The sequence below is a fragment of the Hyla sarda genome, chromosome 3 (genome assembly GCF_029499605.1).
Source record: "Hyla sarda isolate aHylSar1 chromosome 3, aHylSar1.hap1, whole genome shotgun sequence".
In the NCBI taxonomy this organism is placed as follows: domain Eukaryota; kingdom Metazoa; phylum Chordata; class Amphibia; order Anura; family Hylidae; genus Hyla; species Hyla sarda.
Window position 1 is genome coordinate 212,989,129 of NC_079191.1, and position 25,019 is coordinate 213,014,147.

Here is a 25,019-nt window from a genome sequence, read left to right on the forward strand (position 1 = left end):
TATATATATATATATATATATATCCTATTTTGAACAATACAATCAATGGCCAATTTATATATATATATATATATATATATATATTTATTTTTTTAACCATCTGTATTGTGCTGAACTGCAGATTGACAATAAAAAGCAGATCAAATAGATGTAGCACTAAGATTGTTGCTAATGTTATTGCTTGACTGTTTAATATTTTAAATAAAATATAGAATTTCTACCATGTGCAGGACATTGCAAATATTTCATTTAGGCTACCACTAACAATTTTCCTAAAATCAAATTTTGCAAGTATTATGACAAAGATATATTACTATACAAAAATAATATCCGATGACACTCTGGATGTAATAACACTTCAAACTAAGACGAAGACTTAGAATAAACTATTTAAGAGCCTTGTCTTGTTTAAAACAATATAACTAATGGGCGCAGAGAAAATATTGTTTTATTTCTACCTTAATATAGTTACTGAAAAGAAATGTGCTCAGATAAATACATTTCGTTTTTTAGTCTACTTCTTTGTAGTCCAGAAACTGTAATATCTGTGAAGCTAGGTCCTAAGGTCTTAAACCTGGCTAATTCTGAGCCATGATTAAATCACCACTTAAACTAAACCAGATTTTAGCCTGTCACCCTTGTGCAGATCAAACAAATGCAAGAGGCTAGAGGGAGAAAGCAGTGCTTTTTTGTAAATGAATAAACACTTTTTTCCAGGTAAGGGCCAAAGCAATAAAGAGGCAAAGCAAGTCATTTCCTATCAACAACATGTGCATTTTTATATGTAATCCTCTTTGTGTTGCTGTGACAGTAATTTACCACAAATGTGAGATATGGGCATATATTGTCAAAATGAATAATATTTAACAGGTTTTACAATCTGTTACAAAATATAATTTAGCAATAAGCTATTACAACATAAATGTACTTATTTGCTTTGTCCCTGTATAGGTCACTATACTATTTACAGTTTACTAGCCAAATAGGTTAAGTTCAGTGACTGAGCAGAAAGAGTCCCAACACTACTGATGTGGGCAAAGGTTTTTATTCTGTACTAGATTTTAAAAGTAAAATATTTATATTCACATAGAAATCTCAACATGGATGAAGCTCAGTTTTATGCATCTGATGGATCTCCTGAATTGGTTTGCATGTAAACTGCCATGTGTAAACATTCCATAAACTATTCCATATAAATAAATAAAAGGACCCTTGAAGTGAAGGTCCTACATTTTTGTGGGATTATAAATATGTGTTTAGCATACTTGCATGTATTTATAAAATAAAAAGATGTGTGCTCGATTTAATATTAGCAGCATAGATTCAGGGACTATAAGCGGGTTGGGTGTAGTGTTTGTGACCTGAGTGCTGAAAGCCAGAAGGTGGGGGGAATGATTGGGGGTTCAACAAGCCACCCTGTGTTGTTGGCCCAGGCATTAGATACACGTCTAGGAGCAGTGAACTGGATCTTCAAACAGAAACCTGACTACATTTCTGTCAATAGACTTTATTTGCAAAGTAACTTTTCTCTAAAAGCAAGTAGTAGTACTCTCTAGAAGAGATTCTGACTTAGCTCTTTAAAGGGTTGATCATTGAATTGAGGGATATTTTCTCCAATAGAGAGTAAGCTCCATTCCTTCTAGAAAAGGGCCCTCTGCATATTTTGTTCTCAAATGAGCTTGCATGGCCTATAATGCTTATAATACTTTTGGTGCATGCTTTTTGGTGCCCTCCTCAAGGAGAAAGTACCCCATTTGTAAAGTCTGAGAAGGCCAATAGTAAAAAGGTCTAAACATCTCTGTTAAAGGATGGGTGTATCGCAAAAACCATAGGGACAATGGTTGATAATATATCATAAGCAGTAAAACGCCAACCTGTTTCGTCCAGAATCTCTAAATCCTTTGGCAAATGGATTTCTGTCAATTTTCAAACGGGTTATCTAGACATTAAAACGAAATAATACAAAAGAACATTAGACAAGAATAATGTGTGGCAAAGCGAATAAAACTTATTTAAAACACCAAACAAAAATATAATATATAACTTACTATCAAGATTTAAAAATGCTGCTATTGATTTTTTAAACAACATGGTTCCGATTCAATGACAAGTCAGCAACTGGTCGAAATAGGCAGATGCCAAGGACCACCTTGATGAAGAAGTTCTGAAAAGTCCAAATTGCCGATTTGGACCAATCACAAAAGTAATTTTTGGTCAACTATGGCATTGCCTGAGCAGCCTCCAGACCAAAGGCAAAGTCCATTAGGGTACATTCACACATCTATAATCCGCTGCAGAAACTTTGCTGTGGATTTTCTGTAACAGAATTTCCACAGCAGATTATGTATGTGTAAACGTACCCTATTTATGAGATATAGTGTAATCTGAATTTTAAAAAGCATAAATAGATGCTAAGCATAAATATAATAGAAAATGCAAAGAAAGAAATATACATTTGCCAATATTTTATTTCACCATTTTGCCACTTTGCCTTTCATGGAATCCCCACTTGCATGTATCACACTTTACACTAAATAATAGATTTTTAGGAACTCATAATAAGTTCTTATACTATTGGAGCTATTTGCTGGAGTTCAAATAAAGAAGGGACCAGAGTAGACACTTGATACCAATGAAATACATATTTTATGCCCCTAAAATAAGTACAAATACATCACAATAATGGTGAATTATTCTATGAAGTAATCTATTTTTCTTCTTCCGATTTTATTTTTAAGGGGTACTCCGCTGGCTGGAAATTTTTTTTTATTTTAAATCAACTGATGCCAGAAAGGTAAACAGATTTGCAAATGACTCCTATTTTAAAATATTAACCCCTCCAGTACTAATAAGCTGGTGTATGCTCTAGAGGAAGTTCTTATCTGTTTGAATTTCTTTCTGTCTGACCACAGTGCTCTCTGCTGACACCTCTGTCCATGTCAGGAACTGCCTAGAGCAGGATAGGTTTACTATGGGGAATTGCTCCTACTCTGGACAGTTCCTAAAATAGACAGAAGTGTCAGCAGAGAGCACCGTGGTCAGACAGAAAGGAAATTCAAAAAGAAAATAACTTTTTGTGGGACATATAGCAGCTAATAGTACTGGAAGGATTAATATTTTTAAACAGAAGTCATTTACAAATCTGTTTAACTTTCTGGCACCAGTTGATTTAAAAAATCAAGTTACTTTATGGACAGAAGGAATAGCTGTATCTTGTAAGTCCATCTAATTGTCATTAAAATGCTAATGCTATTATTTATTGTTTAGGGGATGCAATAGGTCAGTACTATACCCTGGTTAACCACTATGGTATATTATTGCAAACAGATATGAAAAATGTTGCCATAGAGGGAGGAAAGATATTTTCGGCCTATGTAGTCTATGTAGCACAAGGAAACATTTTCATTCTATACTTGCCATTTTTACTTAATCTGCTCATATGTTTTAAAGAGGTGTGCTGGATTACTTTTTACATCTGGTAAAAGATTACTTCTACAAGAAAACTACTGCTAGTAATCTCTTCTTGTTGATTTATATCTGTCCTGAAAGGTTTTTTGGGGGGTTAGATCGAAGATAGATTAGAGTCTCCATCCAGATCTCTCTTATTTTAGTAAAACTAAAGAGCAGCTACAAATTGTATCTCTGGCTCTGCAGCAGGATTAACAATCCTCTGAAAAGTCATGAACAGTCTAGGCAATAGACCACTCTGCAGCCTGTATAAAAAAATGCAAAGCTTTAAAAAGCGAAAATCTTAATTTTTTCTGAAATGGGGCAGCAGTAAAACTGAGAGGCATAACTTTTTCTAGTTTTCTATCAAGAAACCTAAAATGTGTGATCGCTTGTATTTTGTGGGGTGAATTTTCATTGGCATCATTTTGAAGACTTATTGATTTCTTTTTTTGGGAGATGAGAAGGATAAGAAGATAGCAATTCTGGCATTGTCATTTTTCCACATCATTCATTCTGTGGGTAATTATAATTTTTTGGTTGTTAAAGTCATAACAGACAAAAAGATACTATGGATATTTTTACATTAAGTATTTTAAATAAAAAACAATGGTCATATATATATATATATATATATATATATATATATATATATATATACATATTTTAACCCCTTAATGACAATGGATGTAAATGTACGTCATGCTGCGGCGGACACCATGACGTACATTTACTCTATGGACATGACCACGTGCACCGGACCTTGCACCGGATGCTCGCATCATGCACGGCAGGTTCCGGCTGCTATCAGAAGCCAGGGACCAGCCGGTAATGGCGGACATCAGCAATCGCTCTGATGTCTGCAGTTAACCCCTCAGATGCCGTGCTCAATACAGGTCATGGCAGCTGTGGCAGTGCAGCACTTAAAATGCTGCGTGGATCTGATCATCCAGCATGGCGGCCAGAGGTCCCCTCACCTGCCTCTGGCCATCTTCAGAGGTCTTCTGCTTTCGCCTGAGATCGAGCAGACCAGAGCAGAAGATCACCAGTAACAAAAATCAGTGCTATGCCCTATGCATAGCACTGAACAGTATAAGCAATCAAATGATTGCTATAAATAGTCCCCTATAGGGACATAAAAAGTGTAAAAAGAAATGTAAAAAGAAAAGTAAAAAAATGTAAAAAAAATTAATAAATAAAAAGTAAAACAATGTGAAAGATCCCCTCCCCCAATAAAAATGTAAATTGTCCCCTTTTCCAATTTTACCCCCAAAAAGGGTAAAAAAAAATAATTAATAAACATATTTGGTATTTCCGCGTGCATAAAAGTATCAAAATATAATGTTTATTATCCCATACGGTGAACGGCGTAAACGTTGCTGCTTTTTTGTCACATTTTATGCAAAAAAATTAGTAAAGAGTTATTAAAAAATAAAATATAAGCAAAAGTGGTACCAATAAAAACTACAGATCACTGCACAAAAAATGAGCCCTTACACCACCCGGTATACAGAAAAATTAAAAAGTTATAGGTGGTCAAAATGACCCACAGAATAAAGAAAACATGTCATTTCCACAGTTCAAGTGTACAGCATGAAAAAAAACTTCCAAAATTTGCTAAATTGTGGTTTTCTTTTCAATTTCCCCACATAAATAATATTATTTTGGTTGTGCCATACATTTTATGGTAAAATGAGTGATGTCATGACAAAGTCAAATTGGTGATGCAAAAAACAAGCCCTATGGATGAAAATATAAGAGTTATGATTTTTAGAAGGCGAGAAGGAAAAAACAAAAATGCAAAAATGTAATTGGCCTGGTCCTTAACTCCTTAAGGACCATGGGTTTTTCCGTTTTTGCACTTTCGTTTTTTCCTCATCACCTTCTAAAAATCATAATCCTTTCAATTTTGCACCTACAGACCCATATGATGGCTTATTTTTTGTGCCACAAATTGTACTTTGTAATGAATTCAATCATTTCAATACAAAACGGCAAACCCAGAAAAAAAATATTTGTGTGGCAAAATTGAAAAAAACAAAACAAAACACAATTTTGTAAGTTTTGGGAGCTTGCAGTGCACTTTTCGTAAAAATGATACTATATATTTATTCTGTAGGTCTATACAATTAAAATGATACCCTACTTATATAGGTTTAATTTTGTCTTACTTCCGGAAAGAAAATCATAACTAAATTAATGAAAATTAGTATGTTTAAAATTGTCATTTCTGACCCCTATAACTTTTTTATTTTTCCCTATACGGGATGGTATGAGGGCTCATTTTTTGCGCCGTGATCTGAAGTTTTTATCAGTATCATTTTTGTTTTGATCTGACTTTTCAATCGCTTTTTATTCTTTTTTTTTAATGGTATAAAAAGTGACCAAAAATTTTATAGCCCCCAGTGTTAACTGGCTCCCGAAAGTAAAACAGATTTGTAAATTACTTCTATTGAAAAACCTTAATCCAATAACGAGTAGAAGAGGTTTGCTATGGGGATTTCCTTCTACTCTGGACAGTTCTGAGACAGGTGTCATCAGAGAGCACTTAGACAGAAAAGAACAACTCAACTTCAGCAGCTCATAAGTACTGAACGGGTTAAGATTTTTAATAGAAGTAATATACAAATCTGTTTAACTTTCTTGAGCCAGTTGATATATATATAAAGTTTTTTCCTGGATAACCTCTTTAAAAAAGCATTGTTTTCCACCAAAGTACCCCTTTAAGGATCAGAAAAATAGAAACATCATGTTACATCAGGTGCCACATAATGGAGATATTCTCCCCAAAAAATATTATTTATTGGAGAAAAGACCTCCAAAACATAGTGCTATAAAAAAGAACCACATTGCAGCACATGAACCATGGCATGAAGTGCCAGACAAATAGCATGTTTGACATATTTGTATAAATTTGTGTAAAAACATTGGGGAAGATTTATCAAAACCTGTCCAGAGGAAAAGTTGCTGAGTTGTCCATAGCAACCAATCAGATTGCTTCTTCATTTTTCATTTTTCAAAATACCTGTGAAAAATTAAAGAAGTGATCTGATTGGTTGCTATGGGCAACTTTTTCTCTGGTCAGGTTTTGTTAAATCTCTCCCATTGAGCATTTGAAGTAAAGGTTGAATTCCCAGGGGTATATTAGTGCACATAACTATTGTTGTACATGATTTGTACTACGTACAATGAAGAAGCATCAGAGAAAAGAATGCGTACCTGTTGGTTCTGGTATGCAGTCACTGTGGTAAATATTGTTTCCGGGAATGTGAAAGCTTTCTCGCCCTCTCCTACTGGAATTGGTTTTACTGGAGATAGTTCATCACCGCAATCTTTCCGAATCACATGGACACGTGGCTGATATTTGTGCATGGAATGAAGAATAATCTGGGGGAGAAATGCATCATTTAGTTATTTAAAGTGAAAAACTTTAATTATGTTTTTCCTTTACATATACTTTCCCAGTGATGTATGGTCATTGATGTAATGAGGTGATTAAATGGAAATTATTCATCTTAAATGAATGTCATGTTTAAGTCTTCAATAAGATTTCATTCAGTCTGAATTCCTTTCTGATCCTAATTATTCACAGTTGAATGGCCATGAAAACTATGTTTGAAACAGTGGTTTGGTTTTCATCCTTCAACTTCAAAAGCTAATATTAGCTTATTGTAATATTGATGACTTCAAAATCGTGTTGGAAGGCATGAATAATTAAGAACAAACTTTGAGGGAAATGGTACTTTGACCCGTCCCATACCCTGTTTATGGAGTTGCAGATGCTTCTTAACTTTCATAGAAACATTATGAGCATTGGCTTATAAAAATAGAAAGGATTGTCACTCGTTTCAAGTTAAAAGAACATAGAAAAGATTAAAGCAACCCAATTTGGTACATTAAAGAGGTTATATGAAAATAATTCTATAATATACCCTTTTCTTTAATGACCTAATATAATTTCATGTGTTATTTCTGTCCTTATAGGAGTATTCCAGCTTTGGAAATATTCACGTGGCAATCCAGTGCCAAAGCTCAGTAGGTGCCCCGGTCTCTATTTCTTAGTAACCGACACATGACTGCCTCAGCCAATCAGTAGCCTCAGCAGTTCCATGTCATACTACTTGAATCACTGCTTAGGGATGGAAGCCATGATTCTAGTAGGATGACATGTGACCCCTGAGGCCACTGATTGCCAGCAACCACTAGTAAACAAAGACCTGTTGCCTCACCATTGTGAGATCTTACAGGTGAATAGAGGTGTCTTTTTTCAGCTATTTTATGTCATTATATATATATATATATATATATATATATATATATATATATATATATATATAAAATGAGAGAGAGAGAGAGAGAAGTGTCCAAATAAATATGACTGTGTGCACCAACCCTGAGTACAACTTGCAAAGGATTCATGACTACAAATGCTACTTTACATGTTATCTTGGAGAAGAATAAATCTATTAAACTTGAGGAGTCAAATTCATAAGTGAGAAAATCTAATATTCATACAAATCTTATCCCGACATTAAAGGAACAAATGTATTTTATAACATTTTACATTTAACAATTACCACTGTACAGCAGATCATCTCACTGTAATCCTATAATCTATTATATTACACAAATGTAACCTAATGGTAATTTAATTAGACATGGAGTTAACAGCTAACATCTGTTTGACTTTATTACTTTTTTAAATTGAATTAAAATATTTAACACTGAAACCAAGGAAAGTAAATATTTCACTATTACTAACATTAAATACATATAATATCAATAGGAGTACAATCATTTCTCTCTCATTCCCAACATATATGAAGTTAATGAAAGTAAATATTTCACTATTACTAACATTAAATACATATAAAATCAATCGGAGTACAATCATTTCTCTCTCATTCCCAACATATATGAAGTTAATGAAAGTAAATATTTAACTAATAACACTTCAAATTATATCAACAAGAGTATATGTATTTTTAATTGACATATACACTGCTCAAAAAAATAAAGGGAACACTTAAACAACACAATGTAACTCCCAGTCACTGACACTTCTGTGAAATCACACTGTCCACTCAGGAACCAACACTGATTGACAATCAATTTCACATGCTGTTGTGGTTCTGCAGGTGGTGACCAAAAACCACTTTTCAGTTCCTGTGCTTCCTGGCTAATGTTTTGGTCACTTTTGAATGCTGGCGGTGCTTTCACTCTACTGGTAGCATGAGACAGAGTCTACAACCTACACAAGTGGCTCAGGTAGCACAGTTCATCCAGGATGGCACATCAATGCGAGCTGTGGCAAGAAGGTTTGCTGTGTCTGTCAGCGTAGTGTCCAGAGCATGGAAGAACTATCAGGAGACAAGCCAGTACATCAGAAAATGTGGGGGAGGTTGTAGGAGGGCAACAAGTTAGCAGCAGGACCGCTACCTCCGCCTTTGTGCAAGGAGGAGCAGAAGGAGCACCGCCAGAGCCCTGCAAAATGACCTCCAGCCGGCCACAAATGTGCATGTGTCTACTCAAACGGTCAGAAACAGACTCCATGAGGGTGGTATGAGGGCCCGACGTGGGGGTTGTGCTTACAGCCCAACACCGTGCAGGACGTTTGGCATTTGCCAGAGAACACCAAGATTGGCAAATTCACCACTGGCGCCCTGTGCTCTTCACAGATGAAAGCAGGTTCACACTAAGCACATGTGACAGACATGACAGAGTCTGGAGACGCCGTGGAGAACGTTCTGCTGCCTGCAACATCCTCTGGCATGATCGGTTTGGCGGTGGCTCAGTAATGGTGTGGGGTGGCATTTCTTTGGGGGAGGGGGCTGCACAGTCCTCCATGTGCTTGCCAAAGGTAGCCTGACTGCCATTAGGTACCGAGATGAGATCCTCAGACCCCTTGTGAGACCATATGCTGGTATGGTTGGCCTTGGGTTCCTCCTAATGCAAGACAATGCTAGACTTCATGTGGCTGGAGTGTGTCATCAGTCCCTGCAAGAGGAAGGTATTGATGCTATGGACTGGCCGCCCGTTCCCCAGACCTGAATTTGATTGAGCACACCTGGGAGATCATGTCTCGCTCCATCCACCAACACCACGTTGCACCACAGACTGTTCAGGATTTGGCAGATGTATGACATGAACTGAGGGGCATCCCTCAGGAGACCATCCTCCACCTTATCAGGAGCATGCCCAGGCATTGTAGGGAGGTCATACGGGCACGTGGAGGCCACGCACACTACTGAGCCTCATTTTGACTTGTTTTAAGGACATTACATCAAAGTTGGATCAGCATGTAGTGTGGTTTTCCACTTTGATTTTGAGTGTGACTCCATATCCAGACCTCCATGGGTTGATAAATTTGATTTCCATTGATAATTTTTGTGTGATTTTGTTGTAAGCACATACAACTATGTAAAGACGAAAGTATTTCATACCATTAGTTCATTAATTCATATCTACTATTTGTTATCTTAGTGTTCCCTTTATTTTTTGAGTAGTGTAGTTTAATATACATTTAATAAGAAAACTAAAATCATAATTAAACAATCCCTAAAGTAATTTATTCAAAACAGTTTTTTGAAAAGTAAAGTAAAATAAAATCTATAAATATGGAGAAACGTAATTGTCCAGTGCATGCTAATAAATACTTCCATATAACAAAAATAGAGCAAAGAAATATATAACAACCAAAATTGGTTTCAATAACTTGTTTTGTAACCATTTTATATATGACACAACCGTGTTTGCCCACTCTTATAAATAACTAAAAGAACATTAAAAGGAAGAAAATAGAAAATACTCGTGAAGTCTCATCGTTACAGTATATTGCCACATAACATAAACACATAGCACCATATGGATGTCCCCTATTTCAGAATGACTGTTGTCATTACTCAGAAATAACCAACAAGGATCCCAGTTGCTGGTCATAAATCCTTCTAGATCAGTTTTAAGAGTCGCTGAGTTGAGTGTCACCCTTGACATGATGGTGGCAATTTCTCTACTGTAATGTGATGCCTCAAGGAATCCTGGCAGATTTCTCTTAGAAGCAATGAGAAGACCAAATTGAGTCACCTTCAACAATGTAAGAACACAAATCAATGATATTGATGGATGCTAACTGAAAATGTAAAGTATGTGTAGTTATTGTAATCTGGCATCCATGGAAGGCCACTTAGGAGTTCAAGTAGAAGTATGATATTAAATAAGTTTCTCTTTTTGTATGGTTGTGGCCATGACTGGCCACCTTTTATTTCTTGCTCTTTAGTAGAGCTACTTATGGCTGAAATAGTCTTTCTGCTCAAATCCCTTTTTGCTTTATAGCTACAGTTTAAAGGGGTACTCCGGTGATAAACATTTTTTTTTTTTAATGAACTGGTGCCAGAAATTTTAACAGTTTGTAAATTGCTTCTATTTAAAAATCTTAATCCTTCCAGTACTTATCAGCTGCTGGATACTACAGAGAAAGTTCTGTTCTTTTTGACTTTCTTTTCTGTCTGTCCACAGTGCTCTCTGCTGACACCTCTGTCCATGTCAGGAACTGTCCAGAGCAGAAGCAAATCCCCAGAGCAAACCTCTCCTGCTCTGGACAGTTCCTGACATGGACAGAGGTGTCAGCAGAGAGAACTGTGGACAAACAGAAAAGAAATTCAAAAAGAAAAGAACTTCCTCTGTCGTATACATCAGTTAATAAGTACTGGAAGGATTAAGATTTTTAAATAGAAGTAATTTACAAATCTAATATAGATAATGTGGAGAGGCTCCTGTCTGTCTGACCATCACTGAAGACCTGAGCAATCCAACAAACACCTATACCTAAGGTGTAAAAATAGGGAAAATATGTTAAAAGAAAAATGGGGCTCAAGGTTAAAGATATTTGGTTTAAAATAATAGTTAATATTTATTAATATGCAATGATAATACATTAAATGGGGAATATACAGGGCCCTTGTACCCCCCTAAATAATATTAAATAATACAAAATAAATATAATAAAAATCAACAATAAATGTAACAACTGTAAAATATTCTGCAACTTGAGCCTGTAATATCAATATAGCAGTCTAATGATCAATATGTTCATTCAATCTTTCCTGCTCTCAAAGATCTTCAATTTAAGGCAGATACAATGTAGCAGCAACAGCTACACAGTTAATTCATTCATCAATTGATGTAGTTACACAATGTATCCTTCCAGACAGTGATGTATCAATCCAGCAGAAGCAGAGTAGCAAACTCAATAGACAGTAACAAGTTCAATTGACAGTCAATCAAGATCACTCCTTGTGAATCTCTGTGCATATTACACATTAAAAAGTCATATTAAATTAGCCAGGTTGCAAATATGCTCCATGAAATGCTCACCGCTCCCAGGGTACCAAGGGCAATCTGTGGTACCCTGGGAGCCGTGAGCATTTCATGGAGCATATTTGCAACCTGGCTAATTTAATATGACTTTTTAATGTGTAATATGCACAGAGATTCACAAGGAGTGATCTTGATTGACTGTCAATTGAACTTGTTACTGTCTATTGAGTTTGCTACTCTGCATCTGCTGGATTGATACATCACTGTCTGGAAGGATACATTGTGTAACTACATCAATTGATGAATGTACATTGATTTTCTATTCATTGGATTGGCCAGCGATGTTTGATCGGCGTAGTGTTGACACCCATCACATTCACCAATCAGCTGTTCGGCAGAGCTAGGTTCCAGCACATATACAATAAATGGCCAGATGCTTTAGCACCATACATTGTGTAGTGGTGGAGCCAGGGTATTGCAGTTTAGCTTTCACTAAAATGAAAGGATAGCTGTGCTGCAATAACCAACCCAGCACCACCACTCCACAATGAACTGCGCCGAGGCTTCATACCCTTTATTGTGTATGTGCCAGAGCCACAGCTATGCTACACAGCTATCATATGGATATGCTTTCAATGTAAAATACCTGGAAAATCCCTTTCAATTTCTAAAGTGCCTCATAAAAAGTATAAATGACTTTCTATGGTTAGTAAAGCCTATTTAAAGAGGTACATTTAATAGTTCACTGACTGACCAACACCATGGCAGTACACCACTGTGGAATAGAACTAGAAAAATTGCCATGACTCCACTAATAAGTCTCCCCAACTTATAATTATTATTATCACAATATATGATGATATACATCACAATACTCAGACCAGCGTTACACAAAACAGATGATGGGATTCTACCAATCTTCCTAGATTAAAGTTTTAAGTCCCTTTTACTTGTGGTTTAAGTCAGTATTATGTATTAATATTTGTAAGCTAAAATAGAAGAAGAATTTCTGTCAAAATTGTTTAAATTCTGAAGAAAAATCTGTATGACAGTTAATTCTGTCTATATATGCATACACATGCAGGTATCCTGGGGATGTGCTATTGACTATTTTAGTGTACTTCCCCTAGTATATATTTTTGTAATGTAATAATAACTAGAAACATTTATTTGGTAGAAATTTAACAATACAGGAAAATAGAACATACAAGAGAAGTCTAAAGACATCTCTTCATGCAGGTCTAAAACATTCCTTAATGGGTCTTTCCCTACTATCACTTTGCCCCCTTTTGAGACCTCCAGGTCTTGGACATTCCAAAAGTGCCATATTTTGCTCTGTGCACATTCAGAGATTAGTTGGTGACGGGTTTATCCACCTGTATGTACAGTAACCTCCCTTATTTATAAAACATGGCTGGATCATTGTATCAATGAAGCATTTTCTACCTTTTGTCTCAACCCGATTCCACATAATCTGTAAGCTCTACGAGCAGGGCCTCTACCCCTCTGATTTGAATATTTAGTGTGTAATATTGGTAATATTGTAATGTCTGATAGTTGTCTTTATTTGTACTCACATAATTTTAAATGGCTGTAGAATATGTTACCACAATTTAAATAAATATTATTACTACGTAAAAAAAAAGTAGTCCAGTTTGTTAATGACTATGAAAACAGCCAAAGCAGGCTGTATCTTCAGACTGGGGTATTGCTTGGTTTCAATTTATAATGGTATTTAATCAAGTTCCTGTCGTAGAAATATTGTAGTCATAAAATTTATATAGTACAACTTAATACTAGTTCAGCTAAAATTAGTGTTTATGTCAGTCTTTATAGGACAAAAGTAGAATAAAGTTATTAGACACTATGAACCAATTTATATATCATCTGTACTAGAGGCTTCCTCCATATTTTACCTCTAATATCAACGGCATGACATTTTATCCTAAAATGGGGCTTGGTTGAATAGCCAATAAAAGCTGTCATCAGGTGTAAACATATTCAAAGCATTATATTCACCTAAATAACGAAAGACAATTATGATAGAGTTCCCTGCTCTTCATGTTAGGTCCCACAACATTTTAATACATTTGTTGTAGATCTATGGCCATCACAATTAAAAAAAAATGAAAATGTTGGTAGATGACTCCACCAGACAACTTCAGAACATCCAGTCACCACCAATATGATGAAGGCATTCCCCCTCTTAAAATAGATGCACTTACATGAAAACCTATATTAAAGGGGTACTCTGGTGAAAACCTTTTTTCTTTTAAATCAACTGGTGGCAGAAAGTTAAACATATTTGTAAATTAATGGAAACCTATAGCTTATGCCTCTAGGACCTCACCAATGGTGCATAATGGTGTGGGCAAAGATAGATATAACAGCGTTTGCTCAGAAATAGTTTTTTAATTCAGAATATAAAATATATATAAATAAGTAAAACAATAACAAAATATCACATTACACTGGCACTATCTGATGAAAATCTCACTGGGCCCTAGTGAGATATCCAAAATATAAAAAAGATATGTGAATAAATTAATATTCTAATAAGTCCATAAGTCTGCAGATAAAAAACAAAAATAAAATAAATCCGCAAAAGGTGTGAATAGATTTTTGGGTTTATGGCAAAATAATTGTAACATAAAGTCCATAAAAGAAATAAAATAAATAAATAGTTAATGAATGGATGATACAGAGTATCTCTCACCACTGTTTCTGGCTTGATGAATTGTGATAGATGAGTCGCAGCCTTGTGTTCCTCATGTGCCCCAATAGATGGAGGGGGGCACAAGTTGGTATGTCTCCCTTAGCAGCCCCGTTGGCAGGGGGGCGCAAATAGATGTTGCGTACCGTGAGCTCCGATAGCGGAGGAGCATGCAGCAACTTCAGCGCTGGTGACCTCGTTCGCTGGCTGACTTAGCACAGATGGCACTAGTCTGGCACTCCGACAGGAGTGTCAGTCGGCTCGGATGCGACAACGGGTCTGGCGATGGTGGTACGCCGGGAGCAATGGAAGATCCGGGATTGGCGTCCCACGTGGAAGCAGGAGATGAGGCTATGCGATGCTACAATTATTTTGCCATAAACCCAAAAATCTATCCACACCTTTTGCGGATTTATTTTATTTTTGTTTTTTATCTGCAGACTTATGGACTTATTAGAATATTAATTTATTCACATATCTTTTTTATATTTTGGATATCTCACTAGGGCCCAGTGAGATTTTCATCAGATAGTGCCAGTGTAATGTGATATTTTGTTATTGTTTTAATTTATATATATTTTACATTCTAATTAAAAAACTATTTCTGAGCAAACGCTGTTATATCTATCTTTGCCCACACCATTATGCACCATTGGTGAGGTCCTGGAGGCATAAGCTATAGGTTTCCATTATTTTTCATTATTGTTGCCGGTGGGGTCCGGCTTTAGCTTTAACTGCCTCGGTCCTTCTGTTGTGAGCTGCACCTTATTTTTAAGTTTTTATATTTGTAAATTACTTCTATTAAAAAATCTTAATCCTTCCTGTACTTATTAGCTGCTGAATACTACAGAGGAAATTCTTTTCTTTTTGGAATGCTCTCTGATGACATCACGAGCACAGTTCTCTCTGCTGACGTTATTATAATAATAATAATGCTTTATTTATTGTTGTCCTTAGTGGGATTTGAACCCAAGTCCCCAGCTCTGCAAAGCAGCAGTGCTAACCACTGAGCCACCATGCTGCAATTAGCATACATCTGCTATGCATCTGCTATGCATGGTTGCTAAAATGGACAGACATGTCAGCGGAGAGCACTGTGCTCGTGATGTCATCAGTGTTCCAAAAAGAAAGGAATTTCCTCTGTAGCATTCAGCAGCTAATAAGTACTGGAAGGATTACGATTTTTTTATAGAAGTAATTTACAAATATGTTTAACTTTCTGCCACCAGTTGATTTAAAAGAAAAAAGGTTTTCACCGGAGTACCCCTTTAAGTCTCTCCATGTACTGGTAAACATATAAAGCAAACATCAGCTCACAATTCTTGGAAACATGTAGCATTGACCTCGAAGCAAGTGAAACACCAGTCAGGCTGACTCTCAATGCCTAAACCAGATAGAAACAAAGAAGTCCCAGGCTCTAAATTTCTAAAACTAGAAATCTTTTTTCTTAAAGGGGTATTCCAGGCAAAACCTTTTTTTATATAAATCAACTGGCTCCGGAAAGTTAAACAGATTTGTAAATTACTTCTATTACAAAATCTTAATCCTTCCAATAGTTATTAGCTTCTAAAGTTTTCTGTCTAACTGCTCAATGATGATGTCACGTCCCGGGAGCTGTGCATGATGGGAGAATATCCCCATAGGAACTGCAAAGCTCCTGGGACGTGAGTCATCAGAGACCAGTTAGACAGAAAACAACAACTCAACTTCAGAAGCTAATAACTATTGGAAGGATTAAGATTTTTTTAATAGAAGTAATTTACAAATCTGTTTAACTTTCCGGAGCCAGTTGATATATTAAAAAAAAGTTTTGGCCTGGAATACCCCTTTAATAGGTAAAACACTGTACAGGAGTGGACTATAAAAATGCAAATGAAAAGCCAACATATTTCAAACTTTACAGTTCTTATTCATTGCATGCTATGAAGAAAACTGTGCAGTTTAGATGGTATCAGTATTTCACTTGCATTGCTATAGTCTATAATCCATACATTGTTTTTAAGGAGTGCCCCATGCCGGAACACTTATCCCCTGTCCAAAGAATCTGATTAGAGATGAGCGAACTTACAGTAAATTCGATTCGTCACGAACTTCTCGGCTCGGCAGTTGATGTCTTTTCCTGCATAAATGAGTTCAGCTTTCAGGTGCTCCCGTGGGCTGGAAAAGGTGGATACAGTCCTAGGAGACTCTTTCCTAGGAATGCATCCACCTTTTCCAGCCCACCGGAGCACCTGAAGGCTGAACTAATTTATGCAGGAAAAGCATCAACTGCCGAGCCGAGAAGTTCGCGACGAATCGAATTTACTGTAAGTTCGCTCATCTCTAGATCTGATTGTGGGGGGTCCAACCACTGGAACACCCTGCAATCTCCTGCATGGCACCCTGGCTCTCTCTAGGAATGGAGCGTGTCAACCTCTGCATAATGTGGTGGCTGACACTCCCCTCTATGTATCTCTATTGGACTCCCGTATAGATACATGGAAAGGGCGTGTGGGACACAGCTTTGTGGAGGGGTCGACATGCTCAATTCCTAGGGACTGCCATGGTGCCATGCAGGAGATCGTGGGGGTCCCAGTGGTCGGGTTCCAGTGGTCGGGTCCCAGCGGGTGGATTACCCTCGATCAGACGCTTTTTCCCTATCCTTTAACTATGAAACTGTGACGTTTTCAAATGTTATTCATTTGGAACTGGGGACCACTTCTCTGTTTCTACCGCTTCATGTACTGCCATATAGTGCCTTTGCAAAGCTCTGGGGATTCTCCCCCAGAAGTAACACACATCATGAAAATAACATGTCTCCAAATTCTATAGGTCCTGCACTGTGGCTTTGTACAATCCTGCAATACAGTTGGGGGGGGGGGGGGATGAGCCCTGAATATAATTTTACATGTAATTTATGGGCATATACAGTGATCCCTCAACTTACAATGGTCTCAACATACAATAGTTTCAACATACAATGGTCTTTTCTGGTTGTAACCAGACTCATCATACAATACTACAGATAGTCCAGATCTGTGAAACGTGTCAATGGCTGGAAGAACTGACCTATCAGAATTGGCATTTTACTGGTAAATCACCTGTATTACTGAAGCGTATGCACTGACTGGTGTCTGGTAGCGCCCCCGACAGTACAGGGAGGTATAATTATTACATGTTCTGTATACTTTACCTGTACCAGGTTTACCTGCTCCTTTGGACACCAGGTGAGGGCGACTCCATGTTACTTTTTTAGGACATTACATGTACTGTACAGGACCCTAAAGAAGCTCCTGTCCTCTACATAGACCAGTGTTTTCCAAGCAGGGAGCCTCCAGCTGTTGCAAAACTACAACTCCCAGCATGCCCGGACAGCCTTTGTCTGTCCGGGCATGCTGGGAGTTGTAGTTTTGCAACAGCTGGAGGCACCCTAGTTGGGAAACACTGACATAGACAGCGATTTACAGCTCACAGCAGATCTTTATTACTTTTATATGTAAGGATTTGCTTTATCTATATTAGTTATCTACTTATTTTTCTTTAATCCTCCCTTTTTCCTATTTTCGAATGACATTTTGGTGCCTTTAGAAGCAATTACCAGGTTTCCATAGAGTTATGATCTCAACATACAATGGTTTCAACTTACAATGGTCGTCCTGGAACCAATTAATATTGTAACTTGAGGGATTACTGTACCATATTTTAGAGCAACAAGAATAGACTATTGCAAACAAGGGCAAAATCTGAGGCTCCTAAACTCCAGTGCAAAATCAACAGCGTTCCTCAACTATTATGCATCATTTATAATGCAGGTCTCCTCCTATATGGCAGAAGGACCTTTGAGCCTCACAACACTATATTACAGTATGTATTTGGTTAGTGCAAACTGACGTATCCCCGAAAAAAGTACAAGACCCTAACAATGATCTGTCATGCTCAGGTTTTTTTTTAACAAAAACATGCTGAAAAAAGTTAGTGAGCCATAAAACTGCTGAAATGTAACTTTATATCAAATCCATATTATTGTCCAGAGCTATAACAATCTATCAAATTCTGCATGGGCCTCTGTTATCAACTAACAAAAAAAAATAGCTCTGTTGCCCATAGCAACCAATCACAGCACAGCTTTCTTGTTTTAAGTAGAAAAGAAATAAAATCTGCTTAGTGATATATTCACACTGCAATGTCACATAGCAATCCTACACTATAAAGCTGTCCTAGCCAGAAAAAATTAATAAAAAATAATAAATACCGAAAAACAGTCAACATCTATATATTAATGTGCTGCACTTATACATTTTCTACATTATAGAAACAAATAATAATTACAAGAGCCAAAATAGAACAGATTGTAAGCAGATACCCATTAGTTTTCGTATTGGCAAATCTAGTAAATACATCTTGGATTCATTTACACAGTTATAAAAATAAGCCCGAAGAGCATTTAAATGTGTATTTATATTTTCCTAAACTCTTTTATGGAATCTTGTAATTTCTTACAATGGAGAAAATAAAATAATGCATGAAATATGGAAAATTAGCATTTTTTTTTTATGATGAGCGCTGGTTAGCCATTAATAAGTTGTAAATGCGTTTTCCCACCAGTTAGCATCCAAGAGCACAATGGGGGGCATTTACTTATTAATTTGCGCCTGTAAATATGAGTAAATTAGATGTTTAGGCTGGTGTATGTTTGCTCGGAAGATTTGTAATAGGACTTTCGCTTGCGTCATTTGCGCAATGTACATCATGAGCCTCCTGTGAAGTAGGCGTGGCTTTATAGATGCAGGCATGTTCACCTGATTTATCATTGGTGTTTTCAAGTAACAAATAATTGATCATGTCCTACTCTACCATTGGGCACCCATATCTCACTACGCTGTGTTAACTTTTTAAAAGGCCACTTTACATGTCACTTTTAATTTTCATAAGTTTATTACCAGGCGTTAGACTAATATTAAAGTAGATCCATTAGCCAAACAAAATTGTGCAAACATTGTGCAAATCTTCACAACAAACCCCCCAAATATGAGGTTTCCCCCAACGTTTCCTCCACTACTTCTCAACAGGGGAGCACGTTGGCTCAGTGGTCAGCACGTTTGCTCAGTGGTCAACATATTGGCTCAGTAGTCAGCACGTTAGCTCAGTGGTTAGCACATTGGCTCAGTGGTCAGCACGTTGGCTCAGTGGTTAGTACATTGGCTCAGTGGTCAGCACGTTGGCTCAGTGGTTAACACATTGGCTCAGTGGTCAGCACGTTGGCTCAGTGGTTAGCACGTTGGCTCAGTGGTCAGCACATTGGCTCAGTGGTCAGCACATTGGCTCAGTGGTAAGCACATTGGCTCAGTAGTCAGCACATTGGCTCAGTGGTCAGTGTGTTGGCTTAGTGGTCAGCACATTGGCTCAGTGGTCAGCATGTTGGCTCAGTGGTTAGCACATTGGCTCAGTGGTTAACACATTGGCTCAGTGGTTAGCACATTGGCTCAGTGGTCAGCACATTGGCTCAGTGGTCAGCACGTTGGCTCAGTGGTAAGCACATTGGCTCAGTGGTCAGCACATTGGCTCAGTAGTCAGCACATTGGCTCAGTGGTCAGCACGTTGGCTCAGTGGTCAGCACATTGGCTCAGTGGTCAGCACGTTGGCTCAGTAGTCAGCACATTGGCTCAGTGGTCAGCAAGTTGGCTCAGTAGTCAGCACATTGGCTCAGTGGTCAGCACGTTGGCTCAGTGGTCAGCACATTGGCTCAGTGGTCAGCACGTTGGCTCAGTGGTTAGCACGTTGGCTCAGTGGTCAGCACATTGGCTCAGTGGTCAGCACATTGGTTCAGTGGTCAGCACATTGGCTCAGTGGTCAGCACATTGGCTCAGTGGTCAGTATGTTGGCTTATTGGTTAGCACTGGTGCCTTGCAGCACTGGGGTCCTGGGTTAAAAATCTGACCAAGGACAACAACTGCAAAGAGTTTGTATGTTCTCTGTGTTTTGTTTTTTGTTTGTGTGGGTTTCCTCTAACACTTCAAAACATACTGGTTTAGAGTATAAGCCCCAATCTATATAAATAAAGAATTATTATTATTAACTGTCCCCATTAGTTATAATGCTGTATATAGAATTGCTCTGAAAATAGGTTTAGATTGTGAGCCCCAGTATGTATAAATAAAGAATTATTATTATTATTGTTATTATTATTATAATTATTATTAACTGTCCCCAATAGCTCTAATGCTGTATATAGAATTGCTCTGAGAACCAATGCACTATTCTTCCAATACTGATACTCACATGGCCTTGGTCATCCAGCTCATTGTTCGTAAGTTTTAATTTATCAAAACTTATAACTTGTCTCATCCAGGTCTCTCCAGATGCTGGGGAATCCGGGTGGATATAGACTCGTGGAGGAACAGGAGAGTCTGCATTGCCAGCAACCATCCACTTGGAACTGTGGTAAACATAGCTGAAGGAATATATAAGAAAATGTGTTTATCTCATGATAATACTGATATTACAATTACTCACAATATTACATTTAAACTCTGCTGACAACTGTGTCATCAATTCCGTATTCCTGTTCCGTCATATGAGAAAGAAACAAAAATGAAAGATGACAAAATTGTCAAGTTCTCTTGTGGAATTCGTCATTTTGAGGGGAATAATAGCACTGCATGCCGTCAAAAATCATGGAGTCTGCAACAGAGCACCAAACTATGGTTAATGCTATCTAAATAAGGACAACTGGAAAGGTCACTTGCACATCATGTTCAGAAAAAATATTTTCCTAGATACATTTTAAGAATGTCTCTCCTTTTCCTTGTGCCAAAACCTGATCATAATGTGCAAGAGCCCAATAATCTGTGCATAATGGGTTGGACTAACAGTTTTTGTGTAATATGTCCTGTATCACATTTGATTTCAATTGAATTTTTTGTGAGTAGAGTATGTACATATTCTAAACATATACATATATATATATATATATATATATATATATATACATATTGTAAATAGATTTAATATTTTTTTATTTAACCACTCCTTCACATAGAAAGACCCTGACCACACCACATCAGGTAGTAACAACTAGTCATGACAGAGCAGATATAAAATGCTAACTAATGTACTTATGTAATGACATCAGTTTGATCTCCATATTAATGAGGCCCCTTTCACTTCCCTCCTTTGAATAATTTTTTTTTTTTTTTTTTTTTTTGCTATTTCAAAAGTAAGATGTGAAAGGAGATGAGATCGGCCAATTTATCCACTATGAACAGCCAAAGGTAAAAAAATAAAAAATGAATAATGAAATAAAGAAAAAGAATCAAACTGGAAAGCTTGGATGCATAGAATCTACATTCATAACAAAAGCATAATGTAAAAATGTTTGGTGCACGTCTCTGTCTCTGTCCATACTCTGCCTCTGTTGCCCTTACTCCATTGAACTCAATATGAAAAAAAAAATTGGAAACAGCAAATATTTCTGCAAACAATTTAGATGTCCATGGAATATAGATCACACACATGAAAAGTCAATCACAACTGCAGAATATTTTAAATCCTGTTGAAATGAATGGGATTTGGGAAAATATCTCTTTTTCCATTTTATTAACTAAAACATGTACAGAAAAAAAAAACTTAAATAGAAAGCCTGGCATGAACATGGTCTTAGGATGGAAACACAGCTTTTTTAGCCAAACACAGAAAGGTATATAAATAGAGCAGTACTTTCCTATATATTATTTTCTATTGGGTCCTTTTAAGCTAAATGCTTCAAAAACAACATGTATAAACCTAGCATTATATTAAAAGGTCTGGAAAAGTCCACATACTAATATAAACTGAATATCAGATCAGATCCAATCAATAACTTCACAGGGAAGGTATCTTTTAGTCCTACTATAGATGTTCTTTGTTCACTTATGAAATCATATTAGGGAAGTGAATGTGATGGCTTCTGCAATGCAGCGGATATAAACTTTCATTAGGAACAGAGAGCAAGTAAATAACATAGTATAACATGGCCAGACATTCTACAGCACACACAGATCTCTTCAATAGTAGCTGACATGTGCTATTTTATTGTTTCCTTCAGCAAAAGAATACTGTATCTGTACTGTACAATCTTCAGGATGTTAGATCCTTAATAACCTGCTGTATCCTTGTATTAATGTAAATCACCAAAGGAAAGAAGCACTATGAGTATAGGGAACAACATATATAGGGAACAACAATCCAATGGAACAACAATTAAGTCCTCTACATTAGAAAACAACACTGAAAGGACCATAGATTTTAAATATTGTGATATCTTTATAAGTACAATACATAAAAACTGTATAAAATCCCAAATAGGGTATGAAAAGAAAAGGATGGGAGGGGATTCCACAAGGTATGGTCATATAAAGTGAAAATATATATATATATTAATAGTTAGGTAATGCACAGACTATGTTATTCATGGTGAAATGTGATAAAACATAAAAGTAACCAGACTGATAACATTCTCAATTATCAAAAGAGAAATAATGTGACAAGTGTTTTAAGCCAATAAGTCAGAGACTATAGAGGTAAAATAAATTTAAAAAAATGTATTAATTAATTAAGAAGAAGAAGAGCAGCATATAGGAAAAGTGCAGACAATCATAATATGGATCCCCACACCCCAGTAACCCACCACACCCCCAACTAGTTTTGCCTACAGGCTTTATCCAGGAGTCCTATGTGGGACTTTATATCCTTTTTTATTTGTGTTGTACTAATTGAGATATCACTATATTTTTAATTTATGGTCCTTTCACTTTTTTTATTTTTAATGTAGCTTGTATTGTTGTAATTGTTGGAATGCCAAACTATTCAACACTTCATTTTTCTCAATGTGATAAACATTAAATCATCTTGGTCTGCATTTGCATTGCTTTGATATTTCCTAGAACATGTTTCTGTTATCTATCTATGATCTATCATTTTATATCTATTTCTGTTACTTGTATAGCACTGACATGGTTTGTAGAGCTGTACAGATTGCTACACATCAGTCCCTGTCCACCTATCTATCTACCTACCTATCTATCTGTCTGTCTATCTATCTTTCTGTTCATCCATGCAGGTATAGACATATTTTGGAGCCAACTTTAATTTTTTTTTTTATCCCACAGTCAAAAGTGTCTGCACAAAGAAGCAATCTGTCTGTCTATTTTAAATCCATTCCTAGATCGAGGCATGTATAAAACATATTTTTTTTATGTATTTATTTATTATCTATCAATCATTATTTATGTTTTTTTTTTTTGGTTTTTTTTTATCAGCAACACATTCTGCATTGTACTAGGATTTATATCAGTCACTGTCCAAACTGGGATTACCTATCTATTTATTTATTTGTTTATCTATCTATATATATATATATATATATATATATATATATATATATATATATATAGTAAATTTGAGTAGCCGTATTAGTCCAGTGATGCAGATGCAAATCATAAAATGTTGCAGTATCTTGTAATACCTTACAAGTGATATATATATATATATATATATATATATATATATATATATTAGTCCAATAAAAAAGGTATTACAAGATACTGCAACATTTTATTATTTGCATCTGCATATATATATATATATATATATATATATATATTATTATTATTATTACCTGATTAAAAATAATTATATATAATTACCTGCTTAAAAAATAAGCAAGTACTCCCATATTTTAAGAATTTACTATATTTTTTAACACTACTTTTTTCAGTATATTGTTTGGTATTTTTTAACCAAAACCAGAAGTGGAAGCAACACAGAAAAAGCTGCAAATCTTGCCATTATAGTTTTTTTTGCATTAGTTCTACTCCTGGTCTTAGTTAAAAAATACTAAGCATAATCCTGACCAAAATACTTCGTGTAAACATAGCATGCCAGTAAATAGTCAACATCTAAACATATGGTTAAAAACAAACACCAATAAACTCCAGCTGGAAAATACAGGGAAGGAACACCGAACAAATGATATCCCCAATTACAAGTGGAATACTTCGCTTATACACCAAGTAATATTTTCTGAAAGTATTTACACAAAAATAAATCCATGGAAAAATAAAGAGACGTCCTGTGCTCTTTAACCACGTGCATATTAATTCATTTCCACAGTAACCAGAGTTCAACCTGCCCTAAAAACACTGGAGATACAACAAATCCTCCAACAAAAAACAGCAAGCAAAACAAACCTAACGTCTGTATAAAATATAAACTATATATAAAATTCTTAACGAGGCATCCAGTGTATAATACAATCGAGGGTTCAAGGACACATACCATATAAACTGCAAACTATATCATGAACTATAAACTATATCATATCATAACTATAAATATATATATATATATATATATATATATATATATACATATATAAATATACATATCATAACTATAAACTATATCACTGTAAAAACGCTAGAAATAGTCTCCTGAACAATCATCCAGTAACTGCACCGAAAATTTCCCCAATTATTCGGTGACTATCACAATGAATATTCCAGGCACAATACCAAGTAAAAGGAGC

General features: G+C 36.1%; 1 protein-coding gene across 1 annotated transcript in view; it reads right to left on the reverse strand.

The window, feature by feature from the left end:
• TBX18 (T-box transcription factor 18) overlaps positions 1 to 25,019 on the reverse strand; it is a 43,008-nt gene that overhangs the window by 10,381 nt on the left and 7,608 nt on the right. The window contains exons 4-6 of the mRNA XM_056563254.1: positions 20,735 to 20,906; positions 6,667 to 6,834; positions 1,875 to 1,939 (exon numbers count right to left, since the gene is read on the reverse strand). Coding sequence (XP_056419229.1) covers positions 1,875 to 1,939; positions 6,667 to 6,834; positions 20,735 to 20,906 — 405 coding nt within the window. The remainder of the gene's footprint in view (positions 1 to 1,874; positions 1,940 to 6,666; positions 6,835 to 20,734; positions 20,907 to 25,019) is intronic.